Source organism: Platichthys flesus, chromosome 23, assembly GCF_949316205.1.
Source record: "Platichthys flesus chromosome 23, fPlaFle2.1, whole genome shotgun sequence".
In the NCBI taxonomy this organism is placed as follows: Eukaryota; Metazoa; Chordata; class Actinopteri; order Pleuronectiformes; family Pleuronectidae; genus Platichthys; species Platichthys flesus.
Genome location: NC_084967.1, coordinates 12475822 through 12495350, shown reverse-complemented (window position 1 = coordinate 12495350; position 19529 = coordinate 12475822). Strand labels below are relative to the sequence as shown.

General features: G+C 45.6%; 1 protein-coding gene across 1 annotated transcript in view; it reads right to left on the bottom strand.

Moving 5' to 3' along the window:
- Positions 1 to 223: 223 nt before the first annotated feature.
- The window catches only part of cacna2d1a (calcium channel, voltage-dependent, alpha 2/delta subunit 1a), a 74625-nt gene continuing 55319 nt past the window's right edge, over positions 224 to 19529 (bottom strand). The window contains exons 23-38 of the mRNA XM_062382535.1: positions 18182 to 18242; positions 17983 to 18089; positions 15705 to 15789; positions 15405 to 15467; positions 14146 to 14261; positions 13993 to 14064; positions 13529 to 13596; positions 12967 to 13005; positions 12805 to 12876; positions 9328 to 9477; positions 8224 to 8276; positions 7773 to 7828; positions 6208 to 6334; positions 5358 to 5470; positions 4573 to 4655; positions 224 to 1617 (exon numbers count right to left, since the gene is read on the bottom strand). Of these exons, the coding sequence (XP_062238519.1) occupies positions 1495 to 1617; positions 4573 to 4655; positions 5358 to 5470; positions 6208 to 6334; positions 7773 to 7828; positions 8224 to 8276; positions 9328 to 9477; positions 12805 to 12876; positions 12967 to 13005; positions 13529 to 13596; positions 13993 to 14064; positions 14146 to 14261; positions 15405 to 15467; positions 15705 to 15789; positions 17983 to 18089; positions 18182 to 18242 (1388 nt within the window). The 3' untranslated portion in view covers positions 224 to 1494. The remainder of the gene's footprint in view (positions 1618 to 4572; positions 4656 to 5357; positions 5471 to 6207; positions 6335 to 7772; positions 7829 to 8223; positions 8277 to 9327; positions 9478 to 12804; positions 12877 to 12966; positions 13006 to 13528; positions 13597 to 13992; positions 14065 to 14145; positions 14262 to 15404; positions 15468 to 15704; positions 15790 to 17982; positions 18090 to 18181; positions 18243 to 19529) is intronic.

Genomic DNA, 19529 nt, shown 5'->3' with positions numbered 1-19529 from the left:
TGTTGGGCCATGGCGGAGGTATGAGCTTGTGTTGCTTAAATATAGTATGTTGTATGTAAAAAGACACACAAAATGAAGTGAGTTTAACGTACATTTAAAAGCAACAGAAAGGATCATAGGCGTGAATGCAGGTGCATAGTGATTTCCACTCGGTGCCCACAGGATGATAAAGTGCAAGAGGGAATCTCACTGCTACACAGAGATTGGACGCTGACGACCCAACTGTAAAGACAAATAACAGCTGCACTTTGAATTGCAGTGCAGATAGTAGTCATTTAATTTAAAAGTGGCAGCAGTGAATACAAACGTACGGATTTCCTGTTTCTCTGTCGAACAAAAGGTCAAGTACAATCTCCTCTATCACCTCTCATTCATTTTCTTTAGTGGTGGCGATAAAACAAACGGTAGCATGCTGTCTCGATGCTCCATTCGAATGAAATAAATAGTGAAATAAATAAAAAATACGACACTTCTCTCCATTTAGTAGCTAAAGGGTTAGTCTGAGTCACGCAGTCCACATGGCACTAGAGATTCTGTCCACTGACACCAGCCAGACTCGTCCTGATTGGTTAATGTGCGCTATGGCAAAAAAGTTTCCACCGGAGCGATCCGACACCGAGGAGGAAAAAAATCCACAGACAGTTACGACTCCTGATCAACGTTTCGTTGTTCAGCTGTAAAAAAAAACACAAAAAAAAATCGAAGCCAGAGCTCTGTGGCAGTTGACGGGTGGTTTCTGTGCATAAAACATAACAATGAAGATGATTTCCACACTGCAAATACAGTATCTACACAAATGAACACCAGGCGAAGGCCTCAGGGACATAGTGAACACGAGTGTTGCTATTTGAACATCAGACAGAGACGACATTATATTATCGGCAACCCAACGGAAGAGCAGGAACTCTCGATGTAAAAATTTGGCATCTCGTACTGCAATCGTAGCCAAATTGGAAACCACAAAACAATAAAAACCTAAGAACTATCCACTGCAAATCGATTGTAAATAAAACTGTACGCTCACAAATGGGGCAGCACTGATTCTGGCAGTGGTGAATAAAACTGCTCAACTTCACCGATTAGACAGCATGCCCCTTCCACTGAGACTTCACTCCCTCTGATACTGTAAGGCAGTCCAACCTCCGTCATTGGCGACATCAAGTCAGAGAGAGTTCGGGAGTCGCCGATCAAAATGAATCTCTGGATTCCTCTAATCTCCCCTGGGGGACAACTGAAGGGCTGAAGGTTATCCGCAGGTCAGGGTCGTTGTTACAGTTCGAACCGATCAGGTTTCTCTCATCGCTCGCACCCTCGGACCTGGTGAAATCACTGAGAAACCCCTGAAACCGGAAGAATGTGGGGGCTCCACAGGTTTTTGCTTGTTAGTTACTTCTCATCGGGCGTTCATCGTTTCAGTGGCAGCGTCGCATGCTGGTTGCCATGTTGGAGAGTTGAAGGGGGGGAGCTGGAGGGTGCGATGAGGTCGTTCAGAGGTCATGACGGGACAGCGTGGCTTCTGGATCCGGTCAGAACCCAGAGCAGCACCAGCTGAAGGGACGCCAGCAGCCAGAGCGGGGGCCTCAGGCTGGATGCCCCGCCACAGTCTGGATCCGCCTCCTAGTGCCGAGCGGCGAGGCAGAGAAGTGAAGTTACTGTTTGTTAAAAACCAACACAATAAACAGTTTTAAGATGGTCAATTTCCTAAACCCCCCCCCACAAACAGCCGTAGCTTGACTGCTAAATAAAATGTCGTATCAGCAACCTTAGCATTTTGCGCTATAGTGTTTCTCATCCTAAAACTGTATTCACACGTAGAAATTCATGAATGTTGAAATAAGATTCATATTTTGGATTTAAACCAAGTAAATTAACGCTCAAATAAAAAAAAAAAAACTGCCAATTCCTTCAGGGTTTGCGTAGCTAGCCAAAGCTAATAACGTCTGCCGGTTGACATTTCGGCAGTCAAGTCTAATTTTGTTCTTCCTGTATCTAAAACAAAGACAATTCCAATTATTACTGTAAATCTGCAATTCTTAAACTGTGTGTATTGTACAACAGGAGAAAGCTTGACAGACGTGGCTAATGAGGCTTAGCAATCTGTCTATTGGAACATCAGGGTATAAGAGTATATAACAAGGCTTCAAAATGTCCTTTTTTTAACGTATCTATAATTATGCATGCCACAAAACTGATATGATATCGTCTGGTAGAAGGGGGGGGGGGTTAACTGAGGAACCGTTGATAATCATTACAAAGGTGCATGAATCCAGATACAAGCGAGAAGTGAAGAGTATTATGAAGCTGGTGCCTGGATACGTCAGTAATCACATGTCAGTACAGACAGACACCGGAGTTAATTGCCTGAGATGGGTTATGATAGATGGGTAAATGTACAAAGAGCATAGCTTCAAAGACCGGGAGGCACGTTGGAGAAGGTGAAGACAGACGCAGGTAGAACGTAACAGAGACTGACAGGTAACAAGGACGACTGCAGGCAACGCAACATAAAATGAAGTGAGTGAGTTAGATAAGGTTAGGACAGTCGAGGATATCAGGGGGAGGAGAGCGACCGTTACGATCAAAGATTTTCAAGCTGATTTCAGACATTAGCTCTTGGAATAATGTGAGGACAACAGGAGATTGTCTGGAACATTCGGGCGAGAGGTTGAAAGGACATGACGCATTCATTCAGGTGCGCCAATCAAGTCTTTGTTGACAGCCCATCGAAACCGATGCTCTTGGAAAAGCACTTGAATCTCTTTGATTTTCTGTTTCGACATTTACCCTGGCATCTTCCACGTGTACGGCACCTCTCTTTCATCCTGAGTTTTTTAATTATTTTTGTTTTTTTGTTCTAAAAATCCTCATAAATACGCCCACTTGCTTTCCGGAACATTTTCCCGTGGTGCTCTCACATGGAATCACTTGGACATTTCTCTAAGGGGCTGGCAGAAGAAGTTTTGGATTACGTCGGGAGCACCCGACTTGGATTTTCATTCTCACAAACGGCCCCCCCAGGGCAAATGTTCACCAGAGCGAGTCTGAAAGCAGCTTTAGATAGAAAATAAAACAAGCTGAGAAGGAGCTAGAGTTATGGGACTGACCCGAGACAGCACATGAACAGCGGCAGCAGTAACATGAGCAGAGAGGAAACCAATGGGGAGCCTGCGCTCCTTCGGCACATGGCCTCATCCTAACCATAGACAGCCAATCACAGAGCAGGGAAACGAGAGAGAGCGAGAGAGAGAGAGAGAGAGAAGAGAATCATGCAGCAAAAAAGATCCACATCATTAGCGAGAAGTTAGAAAGCAAACATGAGCAGAAAAGGCAGAAAGCAATACTTCAAGTGGACAGATAGAAACATTCACTTCAGAGACAAGCGTGTGACAGAAGAGTTAAGAATTAGTGTGTGGGGGGGGGGGGGGGGGGTTGTGTGTATGAGTGTGTGCAAGACAGTGCTGGCAGAAGAGTTACTTGATAAGACCGACACAGTCTGACATTGGAAAAAAAGACTCAAGTGAAAACAAACAGGGACAGTCAGGAAGTGAGGTTTCACACGCAAAGATTCTGTGCAGCTCTCTGTTTAGCTTAGTTTATTCATAAGGAGGGAAACAACCAACTGTTTGTCTTTGCGTGGGAAATCTGCACAAACACGGCCAAAATAAAAGAGGAGAAGAGACATGCGCCATGTGGAGACATTAGAGATGGAAAGTTGCCATGGGCCGGACTTCTTCACTGAGGTGCACTGTTTCATATCAGATAATAGAGAACGGGTTCTGGGCTCTAACCCGGGAGAATAAACGTTTTCTTTTGTTTTCCAATCGGAATGAAATCCTTCTGGTGGCAATTTTAATTTGTCCAAACTGATCAAGTTATATAATCATGAAGAACACACATGGAAATAATGTCCGGGCACGACCGGGGGCACGGCTTTAATCTCCGTTCTGTTGTCTGGTTTTTGGCCAGTCAGCAGATCGTATCTCTAATCGAACTAAAATGTGCTTATCGGAGAGTGAGCGTGTAACTTCAGCTCTCCAGGGATTCATGACTCAACAGTAATGCTGAGGTCTGTCACCCCTTAATGGAGCGACATACCATAATAATGTCATACATGTATGTTGCTCATGTGTTTTCAACTTGTTACGCTGCCCCCAAGTGGCCAAAATAAATCACGTTAATAGCTGTTATGTGGTAATTTGGGTTTATTGGACAGGCCTGCCCCTGTGTTTACAATGTTTTAATCCCGGATGCGGATTTACAGATGATTAGAAGTAGTAGGAGTTCTCTTAGTGCTATACAAAACAAAATCTAATTGAGGCTTAGGCCTACATTGTTCTTGGCATACACGAAAATGGTTTTAACAGTGAATCCCAAACTGTAGCCTCGGGGCACACACTTTCATTTGAAAGGCTTCTATATTTCAGGCTGGATTTCTCTATTGCAAAACCTCTTAAATCCTGATGAGAAGAACAAACTCACCGGCCACTGCTCAGCCGCTTGGCATTATCAATCCATTTTTTGATTGAGCCTACACAGAGCACCCTCAGCCAAGGTCTGACGAAAGCAACTTACATGTTCGGTGTTATCAAAACAGACCGCGGGCCCTTTCCTGTACCGAGGACTCTGGGCCAGCTCACAGGGATCGGGACCTTCGGCTGGATGAGTGACGTCAGGAGCATGACAGTTTGTGACAGAGTGATTAATCACAGCGGCAACAAAGCGCTTTTCTTATCTTCAGAAGGCCGTAAACTCCGATAACCACCCGGTAAAATAATTACACTGGGGATTGTGATAACTGTGGAAAATCACCGGGACGCATGTTATGACTGTCCAAATCGAGCAGATTCAGTTTAATCGCAGCGTGACTTTTACAACATGAACCAGGTTGGCTCCTCCCGGCGCTCGAGCACATTGCTCAACATCTCAACGATGTGGCAGGCGCTGTGTTTTCCTCCAGGCCTCGTTTATAATTGACCGCAGCCCTGTGAGCGGGAGAGAAGATCACAGATTCTGTTTGTAAGCTATTCGGCAAAAACTATCCCACACTGCCATCTGCAATACAGACACGGAGACACACAGCGCAGGCACATCTGGATCCCGGGCCAAATTCTGGACGTCATTTACAGCGGAAATGATCATTGCGTACTTTATCTGTCACTTGTTTCTGCTCCCATGTTATCGAGTCTGTAGGTTATCACAGACGAGGGGAATGATGCATAGTGACGATTACAGATGATGGAGAAAGAGACGCCCCGGAGAAACAACGTCAGAAAACAGCAACGGCTTAAACATCTGTCCCCCTGAACCCAGTGCACATGTCCCCTGCCAGGCGATAGCTGTGTTCGGTAAAAGGATACACGGCTCCTCGTCCTGTTTCATCAGGGTGGCGTCACAGGACGAGCAGGTGAGTTTCGCATCAGCGATGATGAAGACCAGGTTGGTCTTGGGCAGCTTTTCAGCGTGGTAGAGCCTGGAGAGGAGCAGACAGACACACAGGAGACACATGAGCGCTTGTTGACACGTGGGCCCGACTCCAGGAAAGATGGAGATACAATTTCAATGAATCATTCTCACAGGAGATGCAGAGAGTTGAATATTTATCCAGAGCAATGAAAAGAAGACACTGATTTTCCTCAGTTTATGCATTTGCTTTCGATGATGAGCTGCTGATGTAGAGAGTAATTATTTCTCTTTGACTTTGTAACACTCCCGAAAAGCTTTGATCTTTAACACAACCCTTACACGGGAAACACAATGAGAAACACACCGTGGACTCAGGTTACCTAACTGCTTCTATTCCTTAGGGGACACAAACCTGCTGTGCCGACCCACTGTCGTCCAGGACCTGGGCTGAGACCCACATGTCGCTGGTGCACAAATGATTTTCTCTGCTTTTTTATGGTGGTCGTTAAACAGGGGAAAAAGTGTGCACAGCTAATGCGCAGGAACGGCACACGGCTTGCCGGCAGGCACTCTATTAGCCGGCACGAGGGGGCCTTAAAACACACACACACACACACAAGTTCACAGTAACACACATGACCATGCCCAGACGGTGGTCCCCACTGGTGACGTGACTTCACCTCTGTGGCATGAGAGGTTTTACAGCCCTCCACCTCTGGGGACTTCACTGGTGTCTCATGGATGCGAATGCACCATGATGCTCAGAGTGTGTGTGTGTGTGTGGAGCGAGTGTGAAGCTCTTACCTGGAGCAGTTCTCACAGTCCACTGTCCCTCGGAAAGACACGTTGTTGTTCAAAAAGTAGAACTGGGTTTGCTTGGTGATGCAGACCTCCTTCAGCATGGCATCCGACAAGTCATCGTCCACTTCAGCTGGAGAGGTTTTAACAGGAAAGACACTTTTTACATAAATAACAATGAAAACAATCTATATTTATTGAGCACTTCTCACACTCCGGACACAAAGTGCTTTACAAGGCAGAGAATAAATCAGGCAAGTCCTAAAATCATGAAGTCTGAAAGACAGTAGAAATAAATAATTAAAGTATAGACATTCACTGTGTATATGCAGTATATGTCTTACACTGTAAAATGTAACATTGATACTTTCTGTCGAGAGAGATATGGTAGAAAATGTTTGACTTGAGCAAAACTATCAACTTAGACATTTGGGTTCAGCACAGCAAGCTATAACATAATGTAAATATATTATATCTAAGTAAAGATGATATAGCTAAAATGAAAGGAAACAATTATCCAACAGACATAGAGCAACACTATAATTGATCTATAGAGGTGTTCTTGACAAATTTAAGTCCATTGTCATTTGTTCTTTTAGCTCCAACAACTGGGCCAGATTTGTAAATATTAACCTTAATTCCAGGCAAGATGTGCAGTAGCTTTTCTGTGACAGATCCAAAGAGTGACCTTGTGGGCCATAAAACCCCCAAAAAAAAAAAAAAACGCTGAAAGATGCTAAATCGACAGGAGCCAGAAGAGAAGCTTGAATTACGTCTCTGCTGCATCTTTTCATACATCTGCTGCCGCAGTTAATACAACAAGAAATTAACCCGGCAACCAAAATGTTAATGCACAACAAACTAAAGCTGCCTGTCAGAAAACTACTCCACATCACGATGCACACAGACAAGTTGGATTTACACATTTCATTGGACTCTTGGGATTCTGTGGTGCTTAAAAATCCTGTACCCATGAGCTCTGCAGCTGCACAAAATCACAATTCAGTGGACATTGACAAACAAAAAGAAGGAGCTGTTGAACCAACCAGCAGACACGCAGAGCCTGGATCTTCCACCTGATCGCAAACTACTATTTCCTCACTTATGATTGGTGGCATCCAGCCTTGAAGGCGGTTCTGGGTTCAAGCGTTTTTTAAAACAATCATCGAAGTCATCACGAGACATAACACTGTAAAAACAGAGAGCCCTGCCATTTTGTCCTGGTTCTAATCTGATGGTTATCTGTGTTTTCTAAAAGCTTAATTTGTATTCGCACAGAAATACCAACCGCAAGCACGACCCCCTGTGGCACACAGCTGGAGATCTGAAGATGCATGAGTAATGGGCTGTTGAGAGATGAACAGTCTTGGTGTGTGGTGAGCTATTGCACCGGAATTTCAAGAATAAAGCACAATTACCCAACGATGTGTTTCAGGCCTTATCAAACTGAAAACTGTTTCCAGATCGTTTCCCTCATGACGAGGCCCAGAGGCAGATCAGTGTTGCACAAAACGTAATCACAAGGTCACAGTGCTGGTGTTTTCACTGGCTTCGATCTGACAGGAGCTCACCTGCGTCCAGGAAGTTGGGGAATGTGACGCTGACCAGTATCTGCTGCAGTATGGACCTAAGAGGCAAAACAAATATATATCTCAAGGACGGATTAATTTATAATAAAACAATCTGGGTTAAACCAATTCGTTATTTATTGAAAGATTTGAAATTCGATAAAAATTCATTGTTTATTGGATATTTTGTAAAACAAGCTGTTAATGACATCAAGACACTGAGACGGAGAATAAATCAGGGGAGGATCTTGAGGAATGCCGAGTGTCTTGGGAACATTTCAGCTATTAAACAGATGCTAAACATCCAGTTTAGAGGGAGAGATCCTTGCCTGCTTTTTATTACCATGTGAGGTTAGAGATCTTTATATTGTGTAATTTTGTTATTAATCATTTCACCAAAAAATGGGATGACACTAATAACAACCACATTGTTAGAAAAGAACAAAACACTCACCAGGCTGCAGCTGACGCCCACCATCCCAAACTCAAAATATCTGCGATTGTGGGCTTGACGGGGACAAAACAAGATGAAAATTTATTAATATCAGAGCGGGACAAAATTATCTACGCAATAAATCATGGAGCAAAATCACTTTAAGCTGGTCGGACCAATCAGAACCTCCAGCTCGCGTATTAACAGTGGCTGTAGTCGCGGCCGATTCGCGGCGAACCGACGGCTCCAGCCAGAGATTAGATTTGTCCTCCAATTTTGGAGAGAGAGGAAGTTCGAGCCCGATCCTCGTCCACACATGTGAGCGTACGTTCGCAAACAAAAAGGGCCAGTGAGAAAACAAAGTAGCACACGGCTCAAAGGAAAGCAACCCGACATGCTGCTTCGATTAGGCTTAGCATGCGAGGGCCTTGTTTTGGTGAATCACTGGCTGCGTCCCTTTCTCCTGCGTCGATGGCGTGTCGAGTCATCGGGGAGGTTCAACACATCTCACTGTGGTGGAGGCCTCGCTGCCTGTTGACAGCGGCTTTGATCAGAACCGGCGGCTTTCATCTCACCTGGGAAGAAAGACAACCCAACACCTTTTGGGTTGTTCATTTAGGAACATGGATCTCTGCCGCCGGTATCCTCTCCATCTAAACTCTACCGGTAAACCTTCTGAGGATCTGAGGCGGCGTTGGAGTGATGTCTGTGGACAATTCGCATCACTTCACCGCGAGTTGTGTGTTTTGCGAGTGACGAAGAACAGTGGCGCTACCCCCCCCCCCCCCTTCTCGACATCACTTAGCCGAGCGCGCCAGACCAACTAATCCTGTCACTGCTGCTGCAGCTCCCTCTCTAACGCGTTCACCATACCCTCTGCTACCCCTCTCATCTGCTCGGTGCAGATTTATGGTTCCCCGGGGACTGACAGTGTGTGTGTGTGTGTTGTAAGTTGAAAAAAAAAAAACATGTGTCCTCGCATCTGTCTGTGTGCTCATGCAGGGAAACCAGTAGATGTATGTATGGATAGGGAAATGTGTGAACATGTAAGTGTAGTTGTGCACATGTGGATGACAAAGTGTGTTTGTGTGTGTGTGTGCATGATCTCTGGCTTATGTAACTCACCACGTAGACTGATCGCAGGCCTGCAGCCGCCTTGCTCTCCTTCTTGGGGTCACAGAGCGACTGGTAGTCGTAGGTCTGCTTGTAGGTGAACAGGGAGTCGTTCAGGCTCCTCATGAGGACCGGGTCGATCACGCCAAAGAAACGTCCGACCTGCAGAAGGAGGAGTGGAGACATGAGTCTGAACTGCTTCTCCTGTGGTGACGCCACATTCAGAATGTGTTTGTAAACATGCGTTTAACTGCTTATAGACCATTTGAGTGCATGATCCCCCCCCGCTTCAGCGTCATCGGCTTGAGTTTCCATTTGCAATGACAAGCATTCGCAGGCATCTAAAAAATGGTTGGACGGACTCTCAACTCCGGTGTATAGGAGTATGTAAGGTGACCTGGCTGGCTAAAGTGTGCAGAAATCTCGTCTCCTCCATGTTAGTGGGGGGGACATGGACCGATTTTAAAAAGACGAATAAGTTTGAGGTAGCTCTAATCCCACCTTGTATTTTCCAAGTGTTCATTAGTTGTTAGATACTATAAAAAAAATGAGGTGAAACATCATGATTGACAGTTGAGACCTGACTCGGGATTGGTGTATCAGCGGGACCTGGACACCGCGGCTCCAACACCACCCCCCCCCACCCCCCGATCCCCTGCTGTGCAGACTCTGGGTTTTGACTCGGGAAGTGGAGATGCGTCGTCCATCTTCATTTACGTTCGACACAGGAACTCGACACAGACAATCCCAGATGGCCACACAACAACTTCACAGGGAAACAATCTCAGTGACAAGGTTCCACTGAGAAATAATGGAGAATCGCATATAAATGTAAAGATTTCCCCGTTTAGAGCGCTTAGACATTTATATACTCCTGTCCTGCCACGGTGAAATCTATGTAAAACAGTGAAGAATGTGTAACTATGTGCCGAAGGTGTGTCCTACACACACACACAAACACACTCGGAGTAACTCGACCTCAAACCCGGATGATGGACTTCACTTTAATCTGATTAACACAGTCCGCCAGGCAACTATAAATTTCAGCCTGGAGGAAGTAGTTTGTCTCGGCATCTCCGTGGTGTGACATGGCCGTGTGCATGGGAGCGTTTAAGTATTTTTTCTATCCAGGAGGGATCACGTTAAATATTCATCTTTGTGTGTGTGTGTGTGTGCAGAAGACGAACATGTACGACTGTGTGTGTGTGTGTGTGTGTGTGTGGAAATGCAAACTATCCCTTTCCTTCCACTTTTGTAAGGTCACTGTTAACAAGCCATCCTCCGCATATCCATTCCACCTAAGTGCGACGGCCGAGCGATATATAAATCTTCCAATCTATAAGGTAAAGGAAGCCTTACCCCCCCATGCAATAACACAAATAATGAATTAACAGTCACAACCCAGGCGGCTGCAGACTCCCCGGAGGGTTTGGCAGAAAAAAAAGAAAGAGAGAGAGAAAAGAGCGAGCCGGAGAGAGTGAAAGACATAAAGAGGGGGAGAGAAAGCGAGAAGCCAAGCGGAGGGAGAGAAACTTTGCTCCTGTAGGAAATATGATTGAGAGCTCACAGCGTTCTCCAAACACGGCCCCGGGTCCCTCGGTTTTAGTGCTGCTGCCAAACTTCAGAGGGCGACTGATTTATCCGGCACACACCCAGCCCTGATTAGGAAGGGGCCAAGGCTGCGTGAAAAAACATTGACTCAGACGACAGCAGGGGCCCCGGCTCCTCGCGCTGAGGATGGGGCAGCGGGGAGTGAGGCTGAAATGCACTGTGGGCCGTATGTGTCTGTGCTCCAATCTCAAGGGGCCCAACAGTTAGTTAGTTTATTTCTTGCTTGCATTGTTTCGGTGGATCACGGTGAAGTGACGCCGCAGGTTTGAACCCCTGAAGACAAAGTGGGTCTCATTTCGGACGTGAAAAATTAATGGTTGAAAAAAAAAACTACACAGGTGGCGTATGGGCAATGACGGCTTCATATTTCATTCAGGAAGTGGAGCGGGTCAGTTAACCAGAAGGTCAGTGGTTCGATCCCCTGCTCCTCCAGTCTGCATGGGCAAGGCACTTGAATGTAAATTGCTTTTAACGGCTCTACCTGCAGGGTGTGAAGGGGTTGAATGTAACTTGTATTGTCAAACGCTTTAATTGGACAATAAGACGAGAAAAGCACAACATGCTAAATACAGTCCGTTTACCACACGTAACAATGAAGTGTTTGAAATGTGAACGATCATTTAAAAGAAGCGTTTAAACTCAAGGTCGACTCGTAGACACGGACATAAAAAGTCTACCTCCTCCCACTCTACAGACATGAGGCCAAAATATCCCGGATATGAAAACTGCCGTCTTGACCATTTGGATCCAGTGTCTGTGAATTAGCGATCGGGGGGGGTGGAGCCTCAGCAGTAAGTGTCCCACCAAAACACGTATTCGACCAATCAAGTGCCAGTCTCAGCTGTCAATTGTGATGCATGATAGATCACCCTGTTTCCACTGCATCAAATAACGAATTAAAACCAAACATAACACTTGCACAAACATCAGTGGGATGAGAACAAATGTATTTGACGTCTTTTATGACCTTTGAGTTTGGTCCATGTCTCCTCAACTAACATGGAGGAGGTAGGATTCATGACCTACACTGCAGCAGTCCACCAGGACTCATGTCATGTATACAGACAATTGGTCGACGGTAATTAAACCACCTTTTATTTAAATTCAACCTTGTGATTCTCGTCTATGAAGAGTGAGAGAATAAACCTTTTTAGAAATGTTTTAAAATAAAACCTTATGATCCTACAAACCACAATACTGATCCAGTCAAATCGCAAAAAAAAATAAAATAATTGAGAACCGTGTAAAAACGGATGTTGTGTAGAGGTAATCAATTACTTCCTTCCTAGAAATTGTAATTCTTCTGTTTCAAATAAGTTGTAAATGAATAACAAATCATATTCCTGGTTAAGAAACTCATCATAATTGATTTATTCCAAAAATGTCATGAGGAGATAACGTGTCCACTGACGTCCACACGAACCGTGAGAGCAGAACATTTTCGTGCTATTGGTTATCTGAGGTCATAAAATGTTCCCCTTCCCCACACACACTGGAATCCTTCTCACTGTGAGGCTTTTTTGAGATACAAAAAAACATTTTCAACAATCCTAAAAATATCAAAAAGTTATCACTTCAATACTTGATCAATTGTGAAGCTTGTTGTTGAACTTGTTTCCATGGAGCGATTCAAAATGATTTAATCTTGTAAAACCAACAAATATCAAAAGGTATTTGTTCTTTGGAAAAAGTTTTCCACATGGCTTTGGAGTTCTGCTCCAGAAACAAAATGATTACCGATGGTGGGACCGACTCACAGAGGGAAGGACGTACTGATCATTAAATCTCCTGATGAGCCCAAGTGGATAAAAATAGTCCTGGGATAGAACATGGTCTTATTTACCTGTCTGAAACTGAGAGTTAAATGCACGGACCCACCTCATCGATATAGTCATCTTGATTGGACATCACCAGGAAGCCCCCGTCGTCCAGAATGACGCAGTCCACGTACTGGAGTGACACAGATAGGACTTCAGTGACATTCTCAAGATTCTCATTATTAACAACAGCTGAAGTAATAAAATCAATTAAATGTCTTACCACGTCATTTCTCTGACATCCACAGATCTCATCGTTGCACTGTGAACACAGCAGGGGGATAGAGTGATGAAGGAGCGCCGTCACAAAGTGTGTCAGAGTGTCACACAATGCGTCAGAGGGTCACACGGTGAGTCAGAGAGTCACACAATGCGTTAGAGTGTCAGGCAGTGTGTCAGAGAGTCACACAATGAGTCAGAGAGTCACACGGTGAGTCAGAGTGTCACACAATGCGTCAGAGGGTCACACGGTGAGTCAGAGAGTCACACAATGCGTCAGAGTGTCAGGCAGTGTGTCAGAGAATCACACAATGAGTCAGAGTGTCACACGGTGAGTCAGAGTGTCACACAATGCGTCAGTGTCACACGGTGAGTCAGAGAGTCACACAATGCGTCAGTGTCACACGGTGAGTCAGAGAGTCACACAATGCGTCAGAGTGTCACACAATGCGTCAGAGGGTCACACGGTGAGTCAGAGAGTCACACAATGCGTCAGAGAGTCAGGCAGTGTGTCAGAGAGTCACACAATGCAACAGAGTGTCACGCAGGCACGGAACAACACTCACATTGGTCCTCTGCGTGGTGTTGATGAACCTCGCCATCCAGGCGCTGATGTCCAGCTTCACACCGGCCACTGGGACAAAACACAAAAACCAGACGTCCTAGATCATCGTGGGACCTCGACGTCAACTTTACTCTCTGAACTTGGAAAATGCAAAAGTCGGCCAAGAGACAAGACAACACAACCTGATGTGTGGCTTGTGCGTGTTTGTGTGTATGTGTCAGAGTAGGAGGGGGTGGGGTGGGGGGGGGGGGACTTGACAAACGAGGAGAAGCTGTCATTAAATTAGAGCCTGCGTGTGTGTGTGTGTGTTGGTGTGTTTTTAAAGCTATATTATCAAATATGTAGGCGTGCACATTTCTGTAAGTGTGTGTTTATGTGTCAGTGGCACTGCGAGGGAGTCAACTTGAGAAACAATAAGAATAAGTGTATAAATGTGTGTGTGTGTGTGTGTGTGTGTGTCCTTACCAGCTGGTTTAAGGAGGATACCATCAATATCGATCTCCACCGCTCTGCTCACCAGCACTGTGTCGTCGCTTGCTGCAAGAAGGACAATGGAATAAATGTATAGATAAACACATACGCACACACGCATGCACACACACACAGGTTGTTACTCACTGTTGTTTTTTTTTGCGTAGGGCGTTGGAGTGAAGATGTACAGATCATTGTCCAAAGTTCGCTTGTAGAAACTTGACTCGTACGTCTCTGCTTCTTCGCTCCAGTACAGCCCGGCGCTGTCAAATGCATTTATGTAAAACAACACAGACACAGACACACACAGACACACACGCACGCACACATCTTAAATTCCAACTACAGATCATTTTCCAATTTTTCCATTTTCTTTCACTCACGCTTGAAAGAAGTCTGGCAAGTGAACCACCTGGTGATTGCTGGTCTCTGACATCTTCTGACTTTGCTCAAAACTTTATTGGCAGCGTTGTTTAAGCATTTTAGTGTTGCAGGTCAGCAAACTCATTTTATCACAATGTTCCCTCTGGGGCACCTCAAGGATCGGATTTGGGTCCAATGCACTATTCATATCTGTCTCTCAAGCTCATCCTGCTAAAGCGTCCCAACACATTTCTTATAAACTTCTCGTCCAGGCCTATCTGAAGCTTCCAACTTCAAAATATTAGATTTCACTTTCTGCTGCTGCTCCCAAGGTGAATAAATCTCTGTTATCAAATGCTTCTTTGACATCTGCCATGTCTCCGAATATCGAAAAAACAGACTTGTTTTCATGTAACTGAAACAGTTTCGATCTGGGTCACGACAAGTTGTGAAGAACAAACAGCTCTAGCTCATAACTCGTAGCAGTTGTCTGTTAAACCAATTGTCACGGACAAGAGGGATGCAAGCAGAAGATCAATCCAGCTCCGTTCCATCCCTAGCCTATAATCATACGCTTTGGGTGTCACCCGTCGGTGTGAGGAGTTTGGACATCTGAAGGGAGACTATTAGACACCCACTGCTTCACAATAACAAAATTGTTGAGGTGGTTATCATCTAATTGGGATGCCTATTGCGGTCAGATTCCACTGCCAGGGGAAAAAAACAGTTCAGGTCCAGAACATGCTGGAGGGATTATCAATCCCAGCTGGAATACCAAGGGATCCCTCAGAAGGAGTTGGAATAAGTAGCTGGAGACATAATGATAAGGTCCTATTGGTTGGTTTTCTTAACCCGTGACCTGCAGTTGACAGGTGATCTGGTTTTATACCAGTACAAAAATAAGGCGTTTCATGTGTAAGCTGCAGGTTTCTTGGCAGACCACACCGTCGTTCCCTTATCAGATGATCCCAACCATACCGGTCTGCTCCTCTCGCTGATCCTAAATCAGCAGCCCCCCCCCCCCTCAACAGGTTGACACGTACCTTTTGGGGTAGACCCGCGTGATTCCCCCGTCAGTGGCAACAAATCTGGCCGAGACGCCGGGCCTGACGAGCAGAGAAGATGAAGCCATAAAACATACAGTTACAAAAGTCTGGAATGTGCTTTGTACCTGCTTGACATTTACTGGTGATGCGGAAATATTTGCACCATCTGTACTCTGTTTTTTGTTCTTTCTCCCAGTCGGGTACATCGGTTACCAAACACCAAGCAACAAACCGCACATCAGTTGATTTTTTTGCTGAATCATCATAAAACACTGACGGGTTGAAGTTGGCACTTACTGCAGCTCATTTTGTTTCCAAAGCTTAATCAGATCGGAGGTTATGCCCGCATCCAAGAGCAGCCTGTTCACCAGCTCCACGTTACCTGGGGGGATGGGGGGGAAGAGAATGTCAGCACGTTATCTGTCAGCGCTAATTTGTGTGTCTGCTGACGTATCCGAAAATTGCTGAGGGAGCGTCGAGATGTTCCGTCTTTTTATCTGTCAGACATCTCGTTTTGAAAGTGTGACATCTCTGTTGGATAAATGCTTTCAAATCTTTGTTGTGGAGACATTATGGCCTCAAGGTCTGAACAACAAGGGTGATCCAGAAAAATGTGATATAAACGCTTGAAGGGGAAAAGTAGCCGGGAGAAAATCAATCACGTAAAAGTAAGAGAAGAAGTTAATAAGTGTGAGTTCATTCGAGGAACTCTTTTATTTATAGACTAAAGACGTCACTGTAGCCACGACCTTTCACCATGGAAATAGAATCGATTCATCTGGCTAAATTTGTATTAATTTCCTTAATGTCATGTTTGGTGAGGCCACTTTGATCTTGAACCGTTGATCACCAAAATCCAAATCGGATGATCTGTGAGTCCAGCCAAACGAAAGTGTAGAATTCCCTGGAAATGTTCTTGAGATGCTAAGTTCATAAAACCCCAAAACCTGATTGGTGAGGTCACAGCAACCTGACTTTTGACCCATACAATTTCCAATCAGCTCATCCATGAGATCGTACGAATATTTGAAATAAATATAAAGAGATTCCCAACAGCTTTAAATGATATGATGCTAAATTGTCAAGCCCCTACACGGTCGAGCAAATCTGACAGAGAGGGGATTGTTTTTTGAGAAAGAAGCTAAAAGATGATACCTCACTGTGAAATTAGAATTTCATACAAAGCTTTGAATCGGATGTGTTTGATGCCACCGGGGTGTCGACCGGTGGGTTGATGGAGGTGTAACCACATTGCATTCCGACCCTACGAACAGAGCGGGGCGATAAAAAGCCGCTCGCCCGCTCTCTGGGCCGCGCCGGCCTCTTTGAACACTTGGACGACCCGCTCCACTCCATTAAGGTGGAGGCTCGGCGATACACCTCCGCCACCTCCTCCAACGTTTATGACACACCACACACATCAGAGAAAACAGCTGGTGTAACACTTTATCCCGCAAACCCCCTGCACACCCCGTTTGTGCGGTGGTTTTCATTAGGGATCTTTTATTGAAGGCAGCCCCAGGAATTCCTAATGTACTTCAACTTCTTCGCCACTGCAGTGGCTTTAACTGAGTAAAGCGTGTGACGATACCCGAGCTGCCAAGAGTCCACCGGGGCCCCGACTCCTCTCTCTCTCTCTCTCTCCCTCTCTCTCTCTCTCCCTCCCTCCCTCTGCGCTCCCTGTGGACTCCATTAAACTCGCAGCTAATAACGGTGAAAGTAATATTTCAATTGGGTGAAAAGTTTTATTGGAGTGATCATGTCGACGTGTTTTGAAGCGAGTTCCTAAATCCAAACCATCAAATGACACTAGGGGACGCAATAAAGGGACTTTTATGAATATCTGGGGACCTATTGTATTAGTAGGCAGAAAAATGGGGGGGGGGGGGGGGGTGATGCACATCTATTGAGTTTATGCAAGAAAATGCCAAGGATGTTAATGCGTTGGTCAGATGTTTGGGAGAAGGTCCACCGGCCCTGATTTGTGTTTTATTGCTCCGCCCGCCGTCCTGGCTTGACGTGTCCTGCTCTTTCTCACAAACACACAGTAATTGGATGAGGTCGAGCGGCTGTAGGCGGGGTGTGGAAGGAATATTGCCGGTGAATATTGTGTGTGTGTGTGTGTGTGTGTGTGAGCGCACCCGTGTCACATCTAAGCCGCCGTACCTCACACATGTGCACCGAGGCGTGTGATGGTCAGACTTTTAGAGTTAGCGTCAAATGGGTAACACGAACTCGGGGGGCTCCACATTACAAAGCTTTGCCTGCTCATGCACACCAAACCATCCAGCCAGACCTGTATTTCACTGGGAAGGGAGACCTCTGGGAATAGGTTTCGGGGGTTTGGCGCTCTTCCATTAAATGCTCAGTGCACACCTCAATGCCAAGCCAGATGGTTGAGGCTCGTTCACGTACACCTACAACACCGAATACCCGTAAATCCCTTTGAGATGCAAATAGAAGTCTGGAGGGAGAGCGAGGTCTTATTGCTGCAGATCCAGTGTAAAAGCTTTTTTTATTCTCGATGAACATGTCCCAGTTGAGTCAAGGTGAAGAACTGCTCTTCGATACTCACACATGGGGTTGTTTGGAGTCTTCGTGTCGATGTAGTTGTTGAACTCCATGAGGAACTCCGTGTTGTTTGTGTTCTTGTCGGGCAGTTTTAGATCCTTACAGTACATCCTGCAGGGATGGGGGGGAGAGAGAAAGTGCTGAGTCATCACGTTACGAATCGTTCAGACAATCTAAAGCAAATAAACGACGAGTCAACTCACCTCGGAGCGATGAACGTGTAGCCGTATTCATCAAACTTGTCGGCGAGCAGGCTTTCAGAAACTGGTGAAAGGGACAAAATATTATGAGTTGCCGTCCTCACGCGGGTCAGAGTCCCACAGTTTGATACTAAGGTGAAAGAGGGATTGTGTACAGAGGAGATTGGGAATATTTAACAACACACAAAAAAAAAAGAACAACTGAAAATGAGCCGAATAAATATCAGGGGCCACAGATCCGTGAATTTAACACCACGTTCCTCCTTCATGTCCTAAAACAAAGCCAAAATATGAAAATGATAAACCACCAAACTAATAAAATGGACAAATCAAAACTCTAATTGAGCCAATTTCTACTCTTTCTGGGTAAAGGACCGACAAGGCTCGGGAACAACAGGAGGGAGCTGAAAGTAAAAGGAGGAAACAAATTAAATACTTGCCATTTTTCCCTGGAGTGGAAAAAATCCCAGCAGAGAGAAAGTTGGCGAACGAGAGAATCGTCCCACGGGGGAGGTTAAAGAACGAGAGGGGAAAAGAGAGAGGGGCGGGGGGGGGGGAGGGGGGAGAGAGAGAAAAAAGAGGACAGGGTAAAACCACAGGGGTCAAAAGGTGACACAATATCTTATTCACAGAGCGACTCCAGAATAGAAATATTGCATTCCAAACAGAAGACCTTCTTGGAGGGAGATGGAGACATGACAGACAGAGCGGCTCACGATGTGGTCACACGTGTTCGACGTGACGATGTGGACGTGTTCTTAGCGGTGGCTATTAGCGTTCCCCTTGTAAAGTCCAGCGATGTCTTTCGCATCAGAAGGGGGGGGGGGGGGGGATTAACCGCGGCTCCTAACCTCGACAGTTCTTTGACATTCTCCAAAGCACATTGTGTCGACAGTTGATTATACAGTACAGCGGCATTTTCTCATGACGACATGGGGCTACCCCCTCGTCCTCTTCGGTGGCCACGATGGGGAAATAATTGGACCCATGTGGTTATGCTTTGATATTTGGCCCCCCCCGACTTATTAATCCAACGCGGCATCTCGTAGTGATGGATCGCAGGGAGAGTTAGGGAGTGACGGCTGGATGCATTTGCCGTGCTCTCGCATGCCTCTTTGCACCGATGATGACATTCCTGCCAGATCTTTTTTCGGAGGTTGTTTTTTTTTTCCCACTGTGAACGACTGACTCAGGGAAATATCTCAAGACGTGCAGCTACGTCCAAAGATCCGTCCCAACAGAGAACGGGTTCCAGCAGGAATCAATCTCACAAACAGAAACATGCAGGACAAGAACCCGGAGCGGCTCGAACGCATGACAAGTAAGAAACTGGAGAAAGCGGAGCATTTGG